At 44.0% G+C, this 21,712-nt stretch overlaps 1 protein-coding gene across 4 annotated transcripts in view; it reads right to left on the bottom strand.

Moving 5' to 3' along the window:
• Positions 1-15,310, bottom strand: part of Bach2 (BTB domain and CNC homolog 2) — a 342,094-nt gene extending 326,784 nt beyond the window's left edge. For 2 of the 4 annotated variants that reach the window (XM_063233246.1, XM_063233247.1), the window contains exon 1: positions 15,171-15,310. Coding sequence is in view for 1 of the 4 variants with exons in the window: in XM_063233245.1 (XP_063089315.1) it covers position 5,363 (1 nt within the window). In the remaining 3 variants the exon portion in view is untranslated. Of the gene's footprint in view, positions 1-5,362; positions 11,407-15,170 lie in introns of those variants that run through there. The other 2 variants (XM_063233245.1, XM_063233248.1) reach the window with 1 other exon arrangement.
• Between the last annotated feature and the right edge of the window lie 6,402 nt (positions 15,311-21,712).

Genomic DNA, 21,712 nt, shown 5'->3' on the forward strand with positions numbered 1-21,712 from the left:
CCTATATGCCAAATGAAAACATCTAGAAATATGTGCTTAAACCAAATAACTCACAGTCACACAATCTTAACATCTCTTCATGAGAAATTTTCTCCATTCGTTTTTATCAGACATTGAAGCCTATCATATCTGATTTCAAATCATTTAAGAATTTTTTTATTTTGGAATTTTTTGACTATCGTTTTAACTATTAGTTTTGCTACAGACATCAAAAGAACAAGAAGGGGAAAAGAATGAATAATGGATTCCACTCGAACTTCATCAGTTAAAAGGATAACTAGTAAAATATTCAGAAAAAAAAAAGAGACGAACTTAAGTTAGTCATGATCTTTTAAGGGGGAAAAAGATAAAAATGTTTTACTTTCCTGATCTAGATCTACAATCTGAAAGATAAGGGGTATTGTGGAAAATCATTACAAAGTACTCTAGTTTTCAAAGGTTCCCAAGTCAAAACATAGAATATGTACCCCAAAAAAGACAATACAAAACCAATGTATTAGGAGAATTTTTAATTATTTAAATTTCCACTTAGGATATTTTAAATTTAGATTTAGGATTTTTATTTTAAAATTTTAAAGCAGTCAGAAGCCTAATCTACTTTGGAATTTTTAATGAGTACAGAAGAAAAAAACTGAATGAATCTTGAAGGCACTAACAGAGAATTTTAAAGCAAGAATCTAGACATAGATATGAAAGGGAGAGAGAGAAAGGGGTTAAAAAAGAATTAAGAAACGTCATGTATATGCACTCACTCTCCACAATGAATGTAATTGTTATTATAAACATGTACGAGTTTAAAAATATACTCCTCTATCAAAAAGAAGACAATCTAACAATGTCACATTTTAATTCCCATAGTTACCCAAATCCATAAGCAATCTGACTTTTGCATTAAAGGGGAAATTGACAAATTTGTTTAAAACTAATCCAGCAACAGATACTTATTTGATTTTATATACATAAAACTGGATGCTTTATATTGATAAAGTCACTATGTTCACTGGTAATTTTCAGTTCAGCATGCAGTTTGCTAAATAAAATCATTACATCTTAAGGATTATGAAGGATCTTAGAAACATTTAGCCCAGTTCTCTTAAATTTGTGTGAATTCCTATAGGAATGCTTATTAAACACGATTTCTGAGTCAGATATGGTGGTGTGCATCTGCAATCCCAGCACTCTGAAAGGCTGAGGCAAGAGGATTGTAAATTTAAAGCCCAACAAAAGTAACTTAATGAGACCCTATCTCTTTTAAAACAAAATGCAGAGTCTGGCTCGGTGGTGAGACTGAATTTCTTGCCCATTCCACATGACGTTGAGGCATCTCTCACATGGGACAACCAGAGATGCCAGGACTCGCACAGGACCCCGGTGAGACAGCTTGAGAAGGTGCCACCTTAGGTAAAATCATTTAGGTTTCACTGGTAGCTCACAAGATTTGGAAGAACTAGTACCAAGGTGTTCCCAATTGTCTATCTGAAAAATACAGTTTTTCAACCCAAGTGTAGACATTTACAGTCATTGCTATTTAATGTCATCTTTCTGCCTTGAGCCTTTCATCTCTCGGGTCACTTAAAAAATATCAGATCAAATCAGAAATATTTTCAAAAAATATTTTCATGCAAATCCTTTTTAAAGTGTTTTATATAATAGTGTGTGACACAATACTTTAAGAAATAATACATGCGCACTTGAAAAAATAATCATAAAACAGAACCTCATTGGCAATACTGTCTCAGTTGAGAAATAAAATATTTCAGGACCTCGGAAGTAAGCCCTCCTTTCTCCTCACATCTCCGTCACTTCTGGAGATAACCATTAACTGGTATTTGGTGATACACTCTCAATTTTCTTTGTAGTTTTGCCGTCTATGTATATACCCCCAAACAATGTATATAGTTTCATGTGCTTTTGGACTTTCCTTGAATAGAATCCTACAGTGTATGTTCCTCTGTGCCTTGGTTTTATCATCTGACACTATGTTCAGAAGATGCACCCATTTTGAAGCATGTTATTGGTTTAAGAAACACACCACATGCATTATACTCCTGCTACTCTCCTAAGCATGTCACAAATATCAGCCCATTTAATCCTCCTGATAGTTGGATCAGGCAGAAACTATAGATTTTCTTGATGCACAGATTTGGAAGCTCAGCTTAATAAATAGGTGCCAGGTCATACCACTTATTAGTGGCAGAGACAAAATTTTAACTCACAAAATCCTTGCTCTTAAATACCAAGCAATCCATGTACTATATATTCGTTGTATATACATCTCAGGAAAAGATAGTATGATTTTTTAAACTGCGTTATCCTCGTAGAGGAGAGCCCAGAGATGTCATATAATCACAGAAAACCCACTATACTACTGGTCCTTAGAGAAGACATTGAAAATGCATGTACAGCAGTCTCAATGACCAACATTACCCAAGCAGTTTGCCATACTAATAAATGTCTGAAAGCTAATGGCCACCACTTTGACCACTTCTTGTAATTGTAGAGGCCAAAGTTAAGTTGTATGAATCTCACGGGGCCTCAATGAATTTAGTATTAAAATACTTACACAAGTTTTTCTTTGCCTGAAGTGTGTCTGTATTTTTTGGGCAGACTCTCTACAGAATATAATTCATTTTTCCCTACAAATAGTACTCCAGTATCCCAGTAAATAAACAGAACAAAATGTACTAATTCAAAATAATTTTGATGTGTGTTTGGGTGTTTTCCAAGGTTTTTACTGAACATGCTTCTTTAACATTTTTGTTCATGTTTCTAGAAACCCATAGGTAAGAATCCTCTACAAGAGCAAACCCTTGATATATTACTGATTTGCTCAAGAAGTAATTTTCGAATAAAAGAACTTCAGAGTCAAAATAAAACTCATATATTAGGAAACTGCAAATAAAAACGTATCTGAAAGTGTAGTTCAGGGACAGGTTACAGGGAGTTTTAAATGTCACACTGAGAAGCCTGAACTTTTTCTGTGGGTATTGATAAACCACAGATGATTTTTAAAGCGGTGAGACATTAAGTTCATTCAATCATTTACTGAGTATCCCTTAGTGCCGAATATGTCTAAGCACTGGCAACAAAAGGTAAAAAGAGTAACAGAGAGGTGCACTTAAAAATAAAGAGAGGTCCTTTTAATAAAAAGTCCAGAATGCTAAGAAGATGGAAGGAGATAAGAAAAAAAAAAAAAAAAAAGCTACTGAAAACAAAGCGTGAAAGACACAAGACTGACACAAACCAAAAAATAGCTACTAAAATTCCATGTGCTTCCCTGTAAAGGATTTATTTCCCAAACCAAGCGAGAAAGGTGCAAAAGCCTTTGGCTGACACAACTAGAAAGCAAAAGTCAAAGGAACATTTTAAAGGCGAAATGTCCAGAATGAAAATCCTGTAAAAGTAAAGATGCATACTGTTCTATTATGGTCTAGAAATTCAGTTGCTACAGAATGCAAAATAAAAGCTCTCGGATAAGACTAGTGGGGTACAGAGCTCTAATGGTCTGGCCAAATTGCAGGAAAAACAAACCAAAACTAAACAAAGAAACAGTCCTAGCATACCATGTGAACAGGCTACAAAGTGCTAACAGACACCTGAGCCCCGAGGGTGCTCAGGGCTGCCAGAGGCAGCTCCTCTGCTGTTGAAAGGAGGTAGCACACTTTTTCCTGTGACGGCTGCTCCTGTCCACTCAGCTGTTTCCTCTGACTCGTGTTTTCTGTAAACCCTCCTCTCGGAATCCTTTGACAATGACTCACATTGCAATAAGGCTACTCAGCAATACCACAGCCCTCCACAATAGATGTTGTGTAGGAGGCAGGCAGCCTGGTGGACTCTAGTGGGGACTAGTTTTTTCCTTTCTGCATTCTGGGAGGATCTGCTTTTCAGCCACATTTCCCTCAAAACACAGTCCTGGCAGCAGACGCTTAGGACATAGATTTCTAAACGATGAAATGATCCGAGTTTGGCTCCTTGATCATAATGAAACTAAAAACAGTAAAATGAAAAATAAGGGCATCGTCACACGTACAAAACACACACACACAACTTTATACTGGGGTGAAATTAAGAGATCAGAAAGTAAAAAAGCTCAAACTAATATTTTCCAACCTTTCACTAAGAGCGAGGACTAAAACCACATGTTTTGAAGGTCTTGCACTTTGTTATTATTAGAAGTCACAATTCTATTGATACTGATGAGTCATTCATATCAGCGGAAACCAAGAACTTCCATCAACATCATGTTGCACCCAGTTACTGCGGCTTTTTCTTTATTACTGGTCAAAGCTGCTGTAGAGTGCTTATCAAAGCTACAGGGGAAAATAAAAAGGAAAGAAAGCAGAAGAATCCTTTGGTGTGCGCAAAGCTTTCCTTTCTCTAGCTGAGTTTATCTTAATCAAATTTCTTCAGAGATTTTTTAGGATAATTTGAGCAATTTGTGTCTACAGAAGGAAGTTTATGTAGAAACCTCAAAAAAGCACATTTCACACTTTCCGATGAAAATAAGTGGCATTGAACTCTGAAAACAAACAGTGAAACCATCTCAGAAAGTATTCGGTGTCTTAAATAACTGGAGGTTAGGTACTGCTTTTGCTTTTTGTTTTTCTTAACCTTAACTACGTGTAACCCATACAAACAGAAGCTACCCGCTCTCAGGGACTGGAGACTAGTCACTCCCACTCTCTGCCCCCCTCCCTACTCAGGGCACGCTGCTTCCCACAGGCAAAGTGGGTCAGGTTTCAGCGACCTCCAGAAAGCCCAAACGGAAGGTTTACGGAAGGACTTCGGGTCTAAGGGGATAAGAGCACATTCTCTTTCCTTTTGTGTCAGTCGTTTTCCTCTTAAAAATTCCCATAAAATACAACTAAGAAAATCACTTTTCCTAAGGCATTTACAGAAATTCTTTGTGCAGCCCCTACAAAGGCAGAAATTTGTCCAACTTTTTATCCTGCAGCCAGAACGCTGTGCTCAGCTACATAGAGAAGAAGGTACCCAGCTCAACAGCGACTACAGAAATGAAAATACCTCTCGCCACCAATCCAGCCAGTGCTCTCAAGGATGGTACTGCCACTGTGGACAGTTTACAGTGCGGCCAGCTGAGCGCTGCAACGGCCACATGAGTCAGCAGGTGCCTGTGGTAGGAAACTGCTGACAAGCTAAAATACTCCTGCATACACAAGGTGCACACACCTACCAGGCAAAAACAAAAACAGGGTACATGCAAATAAACAAACAGGAACCTCTCTACCCCTGCAGTTTCTATTTTCTAAGGTAAGACCAGAAACATAAATAATCTATACCACAATGCAAAAAGAAGTAGCAACTAGTAATAGCGGATAGCAGTAATACATAAACAACTCACTTTCTGTGTGTGGAACAGCTGCATTCAAATCTCATGAGCCAGTTAATTTTAACCGCTTGTAATTTTAACTAGATTTAACAGCTTTTCCTCTCTTCTGAAAAATCAAAATAGTTGCCATCTCGACCACAAGAACTGGTAACAGGCGAGCACAGTTCCTGTTTTTCAGAAGGGACTTACTTTCAAACCCACAATGTCAAATGTTTAACATAAGTGGAAATTAAAAATTCATTGTTCAATGTGGGAGTCTTAAACCTACACACTAATTGGGTCCCACGGACGTTATGCAGAGATCGCACAACACACTCTGTCCTACACATCTTCTATCAATGTCATCTCATTTACTACCAGATCCAAAAACTCAGAGAACTGGTTTGCAACCAGAATACATTTTCTCACAGAAACGGTGCCACACCCATTTGGTAATGTCCTGGGGCAGTCCATGAAGACGTTTATAATTTAAAATATGAGAAACTACATCTTCACTTTTAAAGGAGAAAACCATGCTCTGAGGGGAGCTCTAAACCCAATGAAAGGAAAACCTTTTACCGTGGTGGAGGAAACATCTAATTAGAGAGGAGGAGGAGAACAGTTTTCTAAGTGAGTCTTCTGCACTTCATGTTTAGCTTCACTCTGATTCTTCAATATAGTTTAAAAGGTTAATTTCACTTCAAAGTGCATGGTGTCCTCTTACTTTGGTATGAAGTATCCTGAGAAAATTGTTTATATCTGTCAATGAATACAGAATTTTGTGTGCTTTAAACAACTAATCAACAGTTGGATGACAGAAAAGGGAGTTACAAAGAGGAGTCACTAGAGACAGGCAGACAGAAGAAATGAAATGTGGGAGAAAGGAACTATGAAGACAAAGGAAAATTCAGACTGTCAAGGAGGCTCAACTGACAGTGCTCTTTCACAGAGAGGACTCCGAGATGAGCCACATCGAGAGGAGTGCAGTCCAGCAGACATTTTCACATACTGGCACTAGATGGCGCCATCAACCCAACATAGCATGGTTGCTTGAAGAGTGTTGGGCTGGATGGTAGGGGACGGAAGCTCAGATTGTTCACAATTGGGTGTTTACCAGGCAACAATATCTAAAATAAGCAGCGTTTCATTAGTCAACTTTTCCTAATATCCAAATGTCACCACCATGCTAACAGTATGTGGCATGCCAATTTTGAAATAAATTCATCGACTCGATTTTCATCAGTGAAACTGCAGTAGAGAGGCAAGGTAAGAGCTGCTCTCCCCGCCAAGATTCAATATAAAAGATAACAGAGAATCTCAGAGTCATAGCCACTAACTGATACAAATCCCTATTCCCAGAACAAGTGCATTTTCCCTACGGTTTTGTTTAAATGTCACGTAACTCTCTGCCTTGCTAGATAGGTCTATACTGTATGCTCAAATCCACTGTCTGCCAAGAACAAGGTGACGCTTACTAACAAACGTATTATTAAAAATCATTTGCTCTTTATACTTTTAATATGACTGTGGCTCATATGCTCTTACTTACTTGTCTATATTCTCTGTTCAGGGTTAGGCTAGTAAAGACCCTCTCTTCATTCAAAAATGTACTCTTTTTATCTGGCTAAAACATAAAATTCCATTATTTTTATCTTTAAGGTCTTACTTCTTTGGCTTCATCCCCTATTAATATGCTGATATCTCAGAAAAGTAATATACAAGGTGTGCTCAGTTATTTATATCTTAGTAAAGTTATGCTCCTAAAATCCTTGAGACTGATTTGAGGAGAAGAGGAAAGGAGCTAATTAAGGTACTGAGTGACCAAAAGGCAGCAGAACACAAAGTCAGGAAGAAAGAAGAGAAAAAAGGACCTTAATAAAACTGACAGCAAACTTGCTTTCCTTCTTTGTAATTCAGACAAGGAAAGATCACCATCCCTGCTGGTATCCCCAGAAGGATTCATGAAAAGTAAGGGTTAACTCGCGGTATGTCTACATTTTCTTCTTGCTGAATGGGTAATAATATCTTTCACAGTTAATTTCATTTTTTTTTCAGTTTGACTCTTCAGGGCTTATTCATTTGCATAATATGGAATCTTGAACCCATATAGATATTCTACAAATCAATGCAAGTAATTCTCACACTAAATCAGCAGCTTTAATTTAAGCTCATCATTGTTTGCATAGAAATCTTTATGCACTCATCTGCTTGATTTTTTTAATCACTTAAAACCTCCAACACTGACATACTAAGCATCTCCCCATTTAGCCAGCTCCAAAATCTGAACTAAATGCTGAAAAATATGCATAGTACATTCATACACTTGATCATCTCCCAAGCTGAGCTTCTAACATGTGCTTAATGTTCAAGCAGCTCCTAAGAGTAATGCCTCCTGACTAGAGATGACAACTTGGTGTCCAGCCCAGGCAGAGTGAAGCTGAGTCAGCACTCTGAACAGTGATCCTGCAAACCAAGGTAACTGGGGGCACTGCCAAACTAACTGCCTGGCTGAGTCCTTCAAAATCATTCAACTCTCAGTTGAAAGTTGCAACATGCTAAAATGGCAAGGTAATCTTTTCCTGAAATTGACTAGAATGAGAACAAAGGTTACCTACATGTATTTGTTACTGGTAGCTAACATTTCCAATTAGGAGCTTTAATAGAATTGGTTCCGATTGAAATTCTTCCTCCAGGGTAGAATAGCTACGCTACCTATTAGAGGAATAGTTGCTTTCACGTTTTCCCTCCCCACTGAAACAAGGAAAAAAAAAAGAAAGCCAAAAAGATTTCTTTACCTAACAAGAAAGTTAGAGTCTGAGCTGCAGATAAACACAGGGAACAGAGCCACGGATTAATGTCCTTCCTACCTTTTGCTTTTCCACGTCACCACATCTACTTTCTGATCCCTCAACGATCACTAAAATCTGACGAAATCAATTGTGTCCGTGACAAGAGACACTCAGGTTCCCTGAGAAATTACTTTTTCAGTTTTACTTTTCAGGTGGCTACAACATAACATCCAATAGTTCAGGATGTCCTATATTTACCCTTCCAAGACCTGCTACAGCAGGCTCCAACTTCAAATGAAGGAAAGCAGGAGGCACAGTGTGATGGCTCAGAGGGCAGCTCTAGAATCAGACACTTAGTGTCCAACCCCAATGCAGGCGACCTCACTGCTTCGGCTTCAATGATCACACTTTACTCTGGGTATCTGTAAGGGTTAAGTGACTTCATACGAACAACACACATAGGAAGCTCTCAAGGCTGCTTAGCTATCACTGAAAGAAAAGAAAACTGAGACTGACTCCTGTAATCAACTGATTTTACACAGATACTATCAACATTCCTAAAAAGGTCTTTGTGCTTCCAAAAAAAAGTCTAGATAATCATCCTCAGTTTGCAGATGGAGACCATCCTTGTTCTGGAATAGGTGGGGGCTTCAGACAGAAGCTATATTTACATTTTCACTAAGGTCCTTGGCTAGGTGGCACACACATCAGCCAACTGCAAGGGACTGTCTGTGCAGCTCCTGATCATTCAAATGCTGTCAGAATGACCCTACATTATGTTCAAAGTAAGAATGTTACTTTCATTTTTTCCAACTATGGAAGTTAATAGTACTTTTGGCAATTAGCAATCTGTTTTTATCAAGCTTCAAAGACACAGGTAGATAAATCAATTCTGGACTCTGTATACAGGAATCATTATCTGCTAAAATGGCCCCAGAGGTTATATCATGGCTTACGCAATACTCCAAAGGGCCAAAGATAGTAGTAAATTAATAGGATTTGGCTGCTGGAGGAAAAAAGTAAGCCTCAAATTTCAGACTGGTCCTGAATTAGTCTCATGCCACAGTTCCTCAGGGTTGAGGCCTTCCCCGTCTACTAGCCAGTTAACACCATACCTCCCAATACCCTGTGATACATGGAACAGTTACCCTCTGGAGGAGTTTTAATGAGCTGTTTTCACTGGTTTATGTTGTCTTTCTACTAAAGGCTGCGCTTCCTGAGGGCAGAAACCTGGATTGCATTTGCTTCCCATTAGTGCTGTGGTCACCTGTCACATAAGAAATACTCAATTTACTTGTTCAGTGGATGATTGAGGCATTTGCCTCCGAAGAACAGTATTTCTGGACACCTGGTTCATTCTGCAGCATCTACAAGTCTGCTACTTAGACAAATACAGGCTCAGAAGAAAATAAAAATTTCTAATAATGTGTACATTATTAGAAATGTGTATACTGTGATGCAAGGAAAGTTGCTGAGTTTACACATTTTGCTTTCCTACTTGTGGAATGAGCATTCACTATGCTGGTGTCTCCTAACTTTAAGCTCCAGAGTGAAAATCTAGGCCTTCTGTGGACTGGAATTAGGGAGGATTCCAAGGAAGCTCCTGAGTATCTGCTTTAAAGTGACAGAGGACACAGACAGATGATGGAACGAGGCCTGAGCACTGGGGGGACTTCAACACATCAAGCCCTCTTTGAAGGTACTTGAAGAGATTTTGTAGACAGGCCAGCTAGAGGCTCAGGAACTATGGGAAGAGAATTACAAGCAGGAGGTTCAGGGAGCAGAGGATTCAAAGGCTTGGGAAAGAAGCCCATAGAGGCTGCCACAGGGATGGGAGGGGGCTGGCACCCAAGTGCCTGCTCTCATCATGTCAGCCGCAGCGCACCCTGCAGCCCTCAGGAAAAGAACAAAAAGGTCAGGGAGAAAAATGACACATCTTCGAAGCAAAGGACAATTCATTATCAGGCTGAGGAACAAAAGAGAGTTAAGCAGGGAACTAGTGGTGATTGTGAAGTCACTGGGGAGGCTGAGTGTCATTCTGGCTGCAACACCAGTGAGCAGAATAAACTAGTATGTGAAATGCTTTCAGATTGGGGAGATTTATTATTCTGAAAAAAAAAAACTGTCAAAGAAAAACAAAGGAAAAATACCCACTGACTGTGAAGCAGGGCTAGCAGTAGGACCAGTTTCAATTTACATAGTCTTTAGAAATGACATGGCCCTTGTACAGGACATGATAGAAAGATTCGGAGGACTCTTTCCACTTTAAGGAAGCTAAGCAGCATCCTGATAGTATGATTTCTTTCACTTGTTAGTAGACTGACACTCAAAACTAACAAAAGGGGGAAAAAGGAGAAAAAAATTGAAAGAATATTTGAAAAATAACTTTTCTACTAAGTGCCTGCCAGACCATCTCCCCTCCAAAAAAAGAGTTTAGTTCATAGCAAATTTCAATTTGGACTTGAATAATTTGTAAATATTTACATAGAATTTAAAGACACAACAGCGCCAGATCATATCCTATTATTGATAACACAGAGTTCCTCTCCCTTGGTCCCACAGCTTTGTCAACGCCTTCCCTAACAGGACTACTCTGTCAAAAGCTTCTTAATCTGCTTTACCTTAGAAATTCCAATTTTTGCAACAAGCCCTGACTTCTGAACTCTGAGCGCCTCTGCTATGGTCATATGGCACTGAAGCTTATTCAGTATCCAGATAGGGAGGCACATGAGCAGTCTGTGGCCTAAATTGTGGATGTGGACAAATACATTATACGTTGTATCGTTCCCTGTTCCTATAGGAGGGCAGGTCGGTGTTCTTTGTGTGCAGGTCCTACACCAGGCCAGCCAGTGCAAACTAGCATCACTGACCCCGCGCTGGATTATGTATAGATGGCAGGGAAACAGTCTCCAGACATCACATTCAGACAAAGCTCAGATTAACACCTTCTAATTCTGCAGAACAGGCAGAGGGTTGCTAGTCCACAGGGTTGCTCTGAGAAGTCAATGGGTACATAAAGATAAAGTATACAAGACTGTCTGGTACATGTGGGCATTCAATAAATCAAATCTATTACTTTAGAGGGTGTTCTCAAAGGTAAGACTCACAGAGAAGTCCTCAGACATTGCGTAGATATGTTACCATCTGGTCAGAAACAGCTAAATAGAAGGTGAGTAGCTCAAAAGCAATGGAGTATTTACCTGTAGCAGATCATGCTATGCTCACAATTTTAATTATTCAGTCTTTCATGGTGAATTCTCTGTTAAAAAGAGGTATCAGTTCTTGAGTAAGGCCCAACATTAATTTGGTTTGATTGAGTTCTGTTTCTCTTCAATTTACTCGACAGTTGCAAGCACTCATTTGGTACATACTCTCAAATCATCCATTATGTGACAAGCCTTTAGAAAACAGCTAAATACATAAATATTAAACAATAAGACATTTTATTCACATTCAGTAATAGATAAGCTGTCTGCAGGGCAGCTCTAGCTTGTGTACATGTTTTCACCCAACATTTTAAAAAATTTTTGAGGCAAAATTTTAATAGGAGATTCTACATAAAAACCCAAAGATTTAGCTTGGAAAAACCGAACAATGTGGGAACACAAAGGCAGCATTCCCAGAAGTTCCCGTCCGGAAACAGTGGCCAGAGAGTGAGGCAGTGGAGTGGTTGCCTGCGCCTCCACAACCTTCCCTCTCCTCGCCAGGACCAGATACTTAATTCGTAGGATGCAGTGAAAAATGGAAATGAAGGGCGCTTCGTTCAGGAACGACCACGTATTTCATATAAACAACAGCTGAACATAAACCAGGTGTGAGAGATCCTTCTGAGTGGAACAGAGGAGGCAGCCATGTGTAAATCTTACGGTCACCCCCCAGATCAGAGGTGGTGAACCCAGGGCTCACTGCCACAGTGCACTGTTTCTTATCACTGAAAGCTCTAACAGGTTCATCATCCCTGCCCTGGAAAAACAGCAAGATGTTTATTTACCCACGTACAGTATTCTCCCATTCATTCAACAATCCAGCCAGTATTTTTAGCACCACCCCCTGCCCCTCTGAAATCTGGAGTTCAAAGCTTAGATCAGTGGAGCCGCATACAGTGGAGCTCAAGAGCCACTGGGCCCTCTTCCCTGTTAAGGCTGGATCTGCACCACAGACACTAAGTGAGAGTTAATCCAAGTAAAATTAAACCGCTCCTAACAATACAGATTGGCCTGAGCGCTTTTGTTGGCATGCAGGAGCCTCTATTACAGATTCTGAGGAACAGCTCACAAGTGCTAATGAATAACCAAGTCCTGGGCTGTGCAGACAGTGTGCCCAGAAGTGAAGGGCTGGTCTAGGAGAGATTTGAACGTGAACCTGACCATCTGGCTCTCTGCGACTCACTTTGATCACAAAATGAATTGCAACAAATTGAAGAGCACATGGCTAGAGTTAATTGTCTCATCTGTAATCTGAACCTACTTTTAAGCAGTTATTATTACCCTCTATCAGGTGGAAACGTTTCCTAGCATCACTCCAAAGTGCATTTTCCTGATGAACTGTAATGGATCATTAAATTCCATATCCGAATAACAATACTTTGCACTTATTCAGTGTCTTTCATCTAGGGATTTCAAGGCAGTTTGCAAATAATTAAGCCCCTCACACAGCAGCCAGAGGTGAGTGACTGCAAGGGAATTGCCTGACGATAGTGAGTCAAAGGGCATAATTCAATAGAAAGAGAATAAATGGCTTCCTCCCCGGCACTGGAAGTGAATTAGTGTATCTTATTCTCTTCTCCTTTTCTGCCTCACCCCTCTTCTCTATAGCAGATTCTGACTCGCAACATGCAAAAGATTGAAAAAATAACTAACAAGAGTGTCCCTAATTTAGCTATGCGACCAGACACACACATACATGAGGAAAATGTATCTCTCCATGTAACTGTGGCATACACACTGCCAAATGACATTTTAGTCCACCTGCAGAATAGATATCAGAATTTTACTCAACACATTTATGATTACCAAATAGCAAGCCTGATGCCTTCCAAATTTCACAGTGAAAATACTAACCGAAGTACTTGACTCCGTGGTTGTGGATTCCATTTCTGACACCTGCCGCCCCTCCCCCATTCGAATAACACTCAAGTTTCAGGAATAGAAAACAGGATGGATGCAAGAGGACAATCAATGCATTTTTAAAAGCCCAGAACACTAGGAGGAAAAAAAAAAAAAGCATTGCAGCCGCTCAAAGTTTTGTGGTGAAATTACAAACTCCTGAAAAACTGAATTTATAATGGAAATGCTGACAGACCTTTCATTGGAGCAGTTTGAATGTAACACTGTAATTTAGCAATCTCTCTTACAGACTAAAGCCTAATTCTTACAAGATGTCATTTTGACTCACGTTTATTATTACCTTGCAAGAATGAAAAAATGCCGTTTACTTGTGAGCTGCTGAGAACCGGGGTGGGGCGATCTCACATTTTAGCAAGACGCCCGCCGCCGTCTCACCGAAATAGCCCTCTCCCCGGAGGAGGGGCAGCCTTCACGCTTAGCTTCTTTCATGTCAGCCAGAGCCTTCGCGGCTCGACATGCCTTTCCTACATGTTACATTTTAATGATCTGAGAAAACCGTTATCAGAGTTAACATCTCTAATTTTACTCTAAACAGACAAAAGCAAAAAATCTCATTAGGCATCATCCCTGCCAAGGTTCCCACTAGGCAGGAAAGGATTTTTATCTAAAGTAATTACCCTTTTTAGTTAAATACACTCAACAGATGAAATTTACAGAGTGAGAGACCGCAGCCCTAGACAGCGAAGGTGAAAGCCGAGGAACGCGGCGTCTCGCCACCCGCGGGTACGGCAGCATCTGCAGCGCCGTCTCGAGGGGGGACACCCTCGCCCCTCTGCCCCGGCGGTGGCGGTCACGGTGGCGGCGACCCGGGCGAGCCGGCTTCCAGCTACACCTTCCCCGCCACAGGCAAACCCACTCGGACAGCGGCCGCGCGGGAACTTCCCTCAAGTTGCCAAACTGGCCTCCACGCCAGAGGATGCTGGGGTTCCCGCACAGCCGTGAACCCCGAAGCCAGGGTCCTAGAGGCGTCCAGACACAGACCCCTGGTCCTGCCCGCCTCCTCTGGAGGTCCAAGTTCCTCCAAATCCTCGGCCGGCCAGCGGTCGCCGAGCTGTTCGGTGGTCCCCTCTCGTGGGCATCAGGGGAAGTCTCTGAGCGCCCCTCCGCCCTCTCCCGACGCTCCACAGCACCCACTGGGTGCGGGGACTGCGCCCCGCCGGCGTGGGCAGTGAAGTGTCCCCTGGCAAACGCCTGTGTCTCCGGCGGGGCTCCCGCCCGGGATGGAGCGCACCGGTGTGGGTGTTGCTCTGTGACTTTACGCAGGACCCTGGGAGCCGGGGTGCCAGTGTCCCCTCGGAAGCGGCCAGCTCCCGGGCTGGGCTCGGCGGGACGCAGTCCGGCCGCTGGCCGCGGGGTGTGCAGCGCGGGGCCCCCAGCCGCCTTCTAGGGCTGCAAACTTGAGCTCCGCTCGCCTCCCTGCCCCGGCGGTCCGGGCCACCCGGCGGCCGCTGACAGCTGAGCGCACGGCGCGGCGGGCGGGCTCCGCGGGGCAGCCCTGGGCGCGGGCGCTGCGGGCGGACGCGGGCGGCGGGGCCTGCGCGGGCGGCGGGGAGCGGGGCCGGGGCCGGGGCCGGGGCCGGGGCCGGGGGCAGGGCCGGCTCTGACAGCGCTCGGCTCCGCTCCGCTCCGCGCGCGCGGCCGCGCCTCCTGCGCCCGCCTCCCGCCGACTTCTCGCCCCGCGCGCCGCCTCCCTCCGCTCCAAACACCCAGCGACGCCAGCAAAACACAATGCCGCGGCGCCGCGTAAACAGCCGGGCGGGCGGGCGGAGGAGCGCAACCCCGGCGCTGCCACCCGGCCGCTCCCGAAAGCCGCCAAGCCGGCGGGGCCGGGCCCGGGCGCGCGGCCGCCTCCCCTCGCCCCCCCACCCCGGCGCGCCCCGCAAACTTGCCCCGCGCCCCGCCCGGCGCGGCCCGGCCCGGACTCACCTCGCCGGGAACTTGGCGTCCTCCTCCGCCTCCTGCGCGCGGCTCCCGGCCGCAGCCCCCTCCCGGCGGCGGCGCGGTGGGCGGTTCGGGGGTCACCGAGAGCTGGCGGAGGGGACGCGGATCACATGGCAGCCGGTTCCCAGCCCCTGGGTGCGCGGGGGAGGGGAGGAGCCCGGGAGCGCGGGCGGGCGGGCGGCGGGCGGCGGGGGGCGCGGGGCTCGCCTCGCCTGCGGCGACCCTGCAGCCCGAGAGTGCGCGGCCGCGCTGCAGCTGAGGCGGCGGCGGCGGCTCGGCTCGCTGTGTCTGCTCCGCGCCGCGCGGCTCGCGCCCTCCGGAACGCCCACACTCTCAATCGCTACATTGTTGACATTCGGCGCTGACGTCACCCGCTCCCCATTCACAATAACTTTACGGGGCCGGGGCAGCGCACCTCCCGGCCGCTGGGGCGCCGTACGCCGGCTCCGAGCGCGAGCGCAGCCCGGGTGGGGGCGCGCTCGGCCGGATCGCGGGAGGGGCCGACCCCCCGCCTCGCGTCTCCCCGCTTTGTGCGGCCGCGCGTTCGGCAGGGCCCGCGCTGCCCGGCCCCGCTGACCGCCCGCTTGGGCCTGGCCGCGCAGGTCTTGTGAGGCGAGGCTTGCGGGCTAGTGGGGTTAGGGGTGGGCAGAGCCGGTGCGGTGCACGCGGAGGGTGCCAGAGCCTGGGCACTACCCGCAGGGACAGACACCAGACCTCCAGCCTGGGATTCCAGGCTGTCCACCCGGTCCCTGGAGGGACAGAAAAAGATGCTCCGCGGGCCCCCTCTGTGGTGGTGGACAGCGGGAGAGCTGCCCCCTACCCAAGCTGTTTGAATCCTTTTCTTGCAGCCCCTTGGCCTGCCCCCACTGAGCGAGCCTTGAACCCTCCTGCTAGGGTTTTGGAAAGAGCTGGATTTATTGCTAAGCCTCAGTTTAAAGCCTCCCCCAGCTCCTTTGCGTAGCGGCCACTTTTACCTGCCTTCCACTGTGGGGTGATGTTGCTGCCCCTTAAGACCATAATGTGGCTGCCCTGTCAGAAGAAAACTTGGTGGTGGTTAGGGCTTTAAGAGAGCAATTAGGACTTAGGCTGAATGTACATTTGCAATAAAATAAGATTGTGTTAGTGTTGTGCTGGTGCCTGCAACTTTACCCCTTGCCAAGGCCAGGAAGTTCTGCCATTTTTCCCTAAACACCTATAACTCGGCCCCCTTGTGTAAGGCAGTATTCCATATTATTACATGTGGTGCTGATTTTTAATGAATATTATAAAACTTTGGCTCGCTGTACTGAGAGAAAGATCATAAATCCCCCCTGTAAAATGGGCACTGGCATATGCTGAGGAAGCAGTGAAGCGTCGCCATGGGAGTCTTGTGATATCATCCAAAGTGTTGCCTGAACCACCTTCATTGGAGGGCAGAGTTTTAAAAGGCCCCATCTGGGATGTCTGTGGAAGGCTGAGCTTTGGCTCAATGCAGGCTGAAGGTGCTGAGCTCATTTTTTTTCTAATAGCACTGCAGAGCTTCGACATGTAAGTCTGGTAACACACAGAGATTTCCTCTTGTCAGCCTTTTTAGTTTGCAGATGAGGAATAGTTTTTAAGTGAGGAGTAGCTTTTGGTCTCCTGGTTTCTGATCACCCTGTTGGGACAGACATTAAGCTTTTGAAGTTCCTACTTGATCCCATCTTGAGGACAGAACGCTGACCCTTGTTCTATCCTGCCCTTGACACACCACTGTCATTTTTTAGTCTTATGGGTGATTCTGATTTTTCCCCAGTTTGGTAAATATTTACTGGCAAAATAACTTTATGCATTTTACTGGTGCCAATAAATATTTTTCTCACAAGTGGCAGGCTTGAGAACAACCCTATGAAGATGTGTACATTCATGTATTTTCAGGCAGGTTCTGGCTGCCCTGCTGAGTGCCTTGGAGAAATACAGCTGCATTCTGATCTTGTCCCCTTATCCCTCATCCCATGTAGGTACTACAAAGGCAAATAGGTATGTCCTGTTAGGTAGCTTATCTAAGCCTCCACTTCTTTTTGATTGAAATTCTCAAGTGCGAGGTAGACAGCAAGGAGAGATGAAAAGCACCCAATGCACCTCTGTACGGGTTGCACTATGAAGTCAAAGAAGTTGAATTAGAACCAGTCAACGTGTAAGGTTATGTCCAGTTCTGCAATCGTATACCTCCATGGCTTGGTTAAGATGAAAATCTTTGCTCTTGAGAATCTTGAAGAAGTCTTGAAGAGAGTCACTTCATTTTATTTTTGAGAGAGGTGGGTTGTTTAATAAAATAAATTCAGAATCATGTGAAATGAGAATGCTAAATGGAGCTCTGCTACAGAAGTCAGGCTGGGGATGATTCTTCCCCATGTTGGGGTGCTGCTCTGGCATTGTTGGTGTTTACAATGGGAGTCGGTACAGGTCTTTCACTATATAATCTGAGTAGAGGTCAATGTATTTCCCATACTTAGGACGTTCAACTCTTTCCAATACACTTTATTTATCTACATAATTACATGTATATTTTGAAGCAGAATATGGACTTTGATGCATTTCTAAGTACTGTACAGCTTCCGGGGACAATAACTTTGTATTGTGGCATTAAAACTAATTAACTTTGTTTCTAGGAGTCCTTGATTTAAAAAAAAAAACTAGGAAAAGATAAGGTATGTACCAAACAAAGATGAGGGAAAAAGACGAAAAAGAAAGTGGCTCTGGAGTCTCCCACTTTCGTGCTCCCTGCACTCTGTGAGGGGCTGACTGATGTTGAGTACAGTGGTTTTTCTTTGCCAAAGCAGTAGGCAGAATTTCAAATGTGCTGCCTTGAGCAAGACATAGTGAGGCAAAGTTAGCATCCTGTGAAATGTGACAAAGGATGAGACAGTGCGGTGCTGAGAGGAAGCCCAAAGCCAGGAGAAGCCACAAAGTTGAAGGAAGTTCTGTGAAAAGGAGAGTTGTGCTCTCTCTGGGACCAGTTCTTTGGAAGCATCACTAGTGCTCATTATTCCAAAATCAGATGTCAAGAAGTATAAGCCATAAGACCTCAGCTCACTCGTCCACAGGTGAGGCTTTGGAGAACTGATGGGATTTGAACAGCTTTGAGTGATTCGTTCAACAATTGCTGAACACCTATTCTATGATAGGTGTTGGTCTAAGAGCTGGGATGTGATAGTGAACAGAACAAAGCCTCTGACCTCATAGAATTCTCATTCTCCTGATGAGATTGGTATGGAAAGGGAGGCATACAATTAGCAAAACACACACATACACATGGAGTCAAGTGTGTGTTACCACGGCTGAGGGTGATGTAGATAAAGCAGGTCAGAAGTGTAGGGTCTGAGCTTTTCCTGGTTGAGTGATTGGGTCAGGGCAGTCTTCCTTGATAAAGGGGCACTTGAACAGAGATATGAATGCAGCAAGTGCGCAATTGCTTCAGTTAGGAAAAAAGTTCTTCAAGTATCAAGAAGAGCAAGCACAAAAGCCCTGGGGCACAGTAGACGGGTTGCTCCAGCAACAAGAGTAGCCAAGAGGCCACTGTGACTTGTGCAGAAAAGCAGGAAAGTGGCAGGAGGTGATGCCAGAGAGATCAGCTATCCAGCCAGTAGGTTTTATTTAAGCAAAATGAGAAGATATTTGCAGAGCTTTCTGCAGAGAAAGAACTAGACTTAGCCTCGACTCCTAAAGAATCTCTTTCTTTGTTGGATGGAGGGAAGGACAAGCACAGAACCAGGGAAGCCAGGCAGGAGGCTACCGAGATAGATAGGAGAGGGGTGGTGGTGACTGGGACAAGAATAACAGGTATAAACGGGGTCTGATTACGATTTCAAAGTAAACTGGGCAGGATTTACTGATGATCCAGTTGTGGAATGTGAGCAACGTCAAAGAAAATTACGGATTTTTGGGTGAGCAGCTAACTGTCAGAGATTCCATTTTGTGAAATGAGGAAAGCCATGAGGAGAAGCAGATACAGGAGGAAACAAGACTTGATTTTGGATGCAATAAATTTCAGGTGTCTACCAGACTCTAAGTGGGAAAGCTGGCCAAGTGAGTAGATTGGGAATGTGGTGTTGGGGAGAGAGGTCCAGACTAGAGATACAAATCTGTGAGTCATCAGTGTGGGGCATCTGGGAGCACAAGTGGAGAAGAGAAGGGGCTGAAGATTAAGCTGCACACTCCAACATCTAGAGGCTGGGAAGATGAAAATGAGGGCCAGCTAGTTAAGAAGGTTGGGAAGCAGCAGCCGGCGAGACGGGGAGAGGGGATGCCACATCTTGGGAGCCAGGGGAAAGAGAATGTCTTGAAAAGCAGGCAGTAATTAGCAGTGCCAGTGTCATGATGGAACAAATCAAATGATGAATTCATCGTTGAGTTCTATGTGTGGTGACCTGGAGGTCATGAATGTTGGGGATGGCTGAATAGTGAAGTTGAACAGTGGCTGAAGTGGATCTGAGAGGAGGTTGGAGGAGAGGAAGGAAGGAGCATAAGCCCTCACTGGAGGACGATGATTGTGAGAGAGAAATTGGAGAAATGGCTAGAAGGTAATGGAAGAAATTAGAGCTCCTGGGTAGGAATGGTTTCATTGAGAGCGATGTAAAGAGTTGGATGAGGGGAACTAGATGCGGGGGCACAGGCCTGTAATGTCAGCTGTTCAGGAGGCTGAGGCAGGAAGATCAAAAGCTTGAGGCCAGTCTTGGCAACTTGCAAGACCTAGTCTCAAAAAGAGCTGAGGATGTAGCTCAGTGGTAGAGGACCTTAGGTTTAGTCCTCAGTGCTGCAAAAGAAAAGGAAAGCAAGGAGGAGAAAGAGAAGCAAAGAGCCCAGGGACAGCTCAAGAACTTCTGGAGTGAAGTTCTTGAGTGGAGAGTGGAAAATTCAGGGAGGGGCCATTTCATCCCTAGCAACAGAAAGGAAGACCGTGCAGGTGGGCGCTGGGACACCAGAAACTGGTGGGGGGAGGTGTGGGGAGCCGTTGTTGAATGACTCTGTTTTCTTAGTGGACTAAGAAATGAGATCATCAACTTATGGTGGAAGAGGAGCACGCAGGAGTTGGAGGAGAGAGAGTGGGTGTGAGCTGGTGCCAGCAGTGGAGCAGGATTGCTGGGCAGCGCAGGACCTTGGAGGATCACTGTGGGGGGCTTTATGGACATGCCACTGCCGCCAAGAGTTATTTCTCATCATACTAATGTCACACAAGTTCTGAAAAATGATCAGTGTATTCCAAATTGGAGAGCATTGTAGTTTCTAGGGTACTTGGGACCACACAAAAATTTCAAGTTATTGTTAAACTTAGCTGGCAGCATTTTCTCATTTAAATATACATCTCTTATTTTTCCCATCTCTGTCTCTCCAAAGACCACCTCAGCTCCCAGAAGAAATTCAGAAATAGTCCCTAAAAGGAAGCAATGTTCCTACGTTGCTATTCATAGTGATATAGCCCAAGATCCACTTCTACACTAAAGAATTGACGCCTCTACTACCTAAAAACTTAAATGAAACAAAATAAAATAATCCTTCAATATGCATGGTATAAACATCTGTTTACTGATGAAAAATAAAGACATAAAACACCGGACCCTATCCTTGAGGAATGACTATACATGAAACAGTTGGCAAATAAAATGATATACTTAATTGACTTCATGATTTAATGTATTATAATAATTAGTATTTTACTTACATATAAATTTTCTTACTGGAATTTATAGTAATGCAAATATTAAGAATACACAAAAAAGATTTTTGTGTCATAGCAAAAAGAAAATAGGAAATCTAAATGCTTTATAGTGGAGGATTAACTAAATAAGTGGTGGTTTATATGTTAAACTGAATGCTATGGACTCCTCAAAAATCAAGATGAATCATTTGTATTAGCATGCTAATGTTTTATTAGTATATTTTCAAACAATTTGCAAAACTATTTAGGATATGATCTAACTTACAAAAACATTACCTATATATGCACAGAAAAAAGTCTAGAAGGATTTATATGTAATATTAAAGTGATTCAAGAAGAGTTTATAGTGCAGTTTTTTTTGTTTGTTCAACTTAATTTTTCTTGTCCAGTATAAATGTATTACTTCTGTAAAAAAGCCTGTAAAAATGATAAAATTCAAGATGCAGTTAAATTCTAATATTCAAATGTAGGTGTTGAGAGGGGGGAAAACACGCAGTTTGAGACAGCCAGAAAGGGTTTCACTAAAGAATTGCACTTGTGTTGAACCTGGAGACCAAGGAATACCCAGAGAAGAGGAAGGCAGCTGGATGCACAACACAAAAGACGGGGCTTTGGTTTGACCAAAGCATCCACGAGTTGGAGCAGTGAGAGTGAGCAGTCATTACATGGAGACAGCTAGGTCGGATCAGAAGTAGGAAGCATGGCAGGCCATAGCTGCTGTCACGTCTCCCAGGAGACACCACTGAGGCCTTGCAGTGACAAAATGCCATCACAATGGTGGCTTATTTTCAGGGGTTTTTCCTTCCCATTGGCAAAAATCTCATACCTGTTAGAAAATAATCCCTTGTGT

The sequence above is a fragment of the Cavia porcellus genome, unplaced genomic scaffold, assembly GCF_034190915.1.
Source record: "Cavia porcellus strain 051 isolate PalLab524CR breed Dunkin Hartley unplaced genomic scaffold, mCavPor4.1 scaffold_22, whole genome shotgun sequence".
NCBI lineage: Eukaryota > Metazoa > Chordata > Mammalia > Rodentia > Caviidae > Cavia > Cavia porcellus.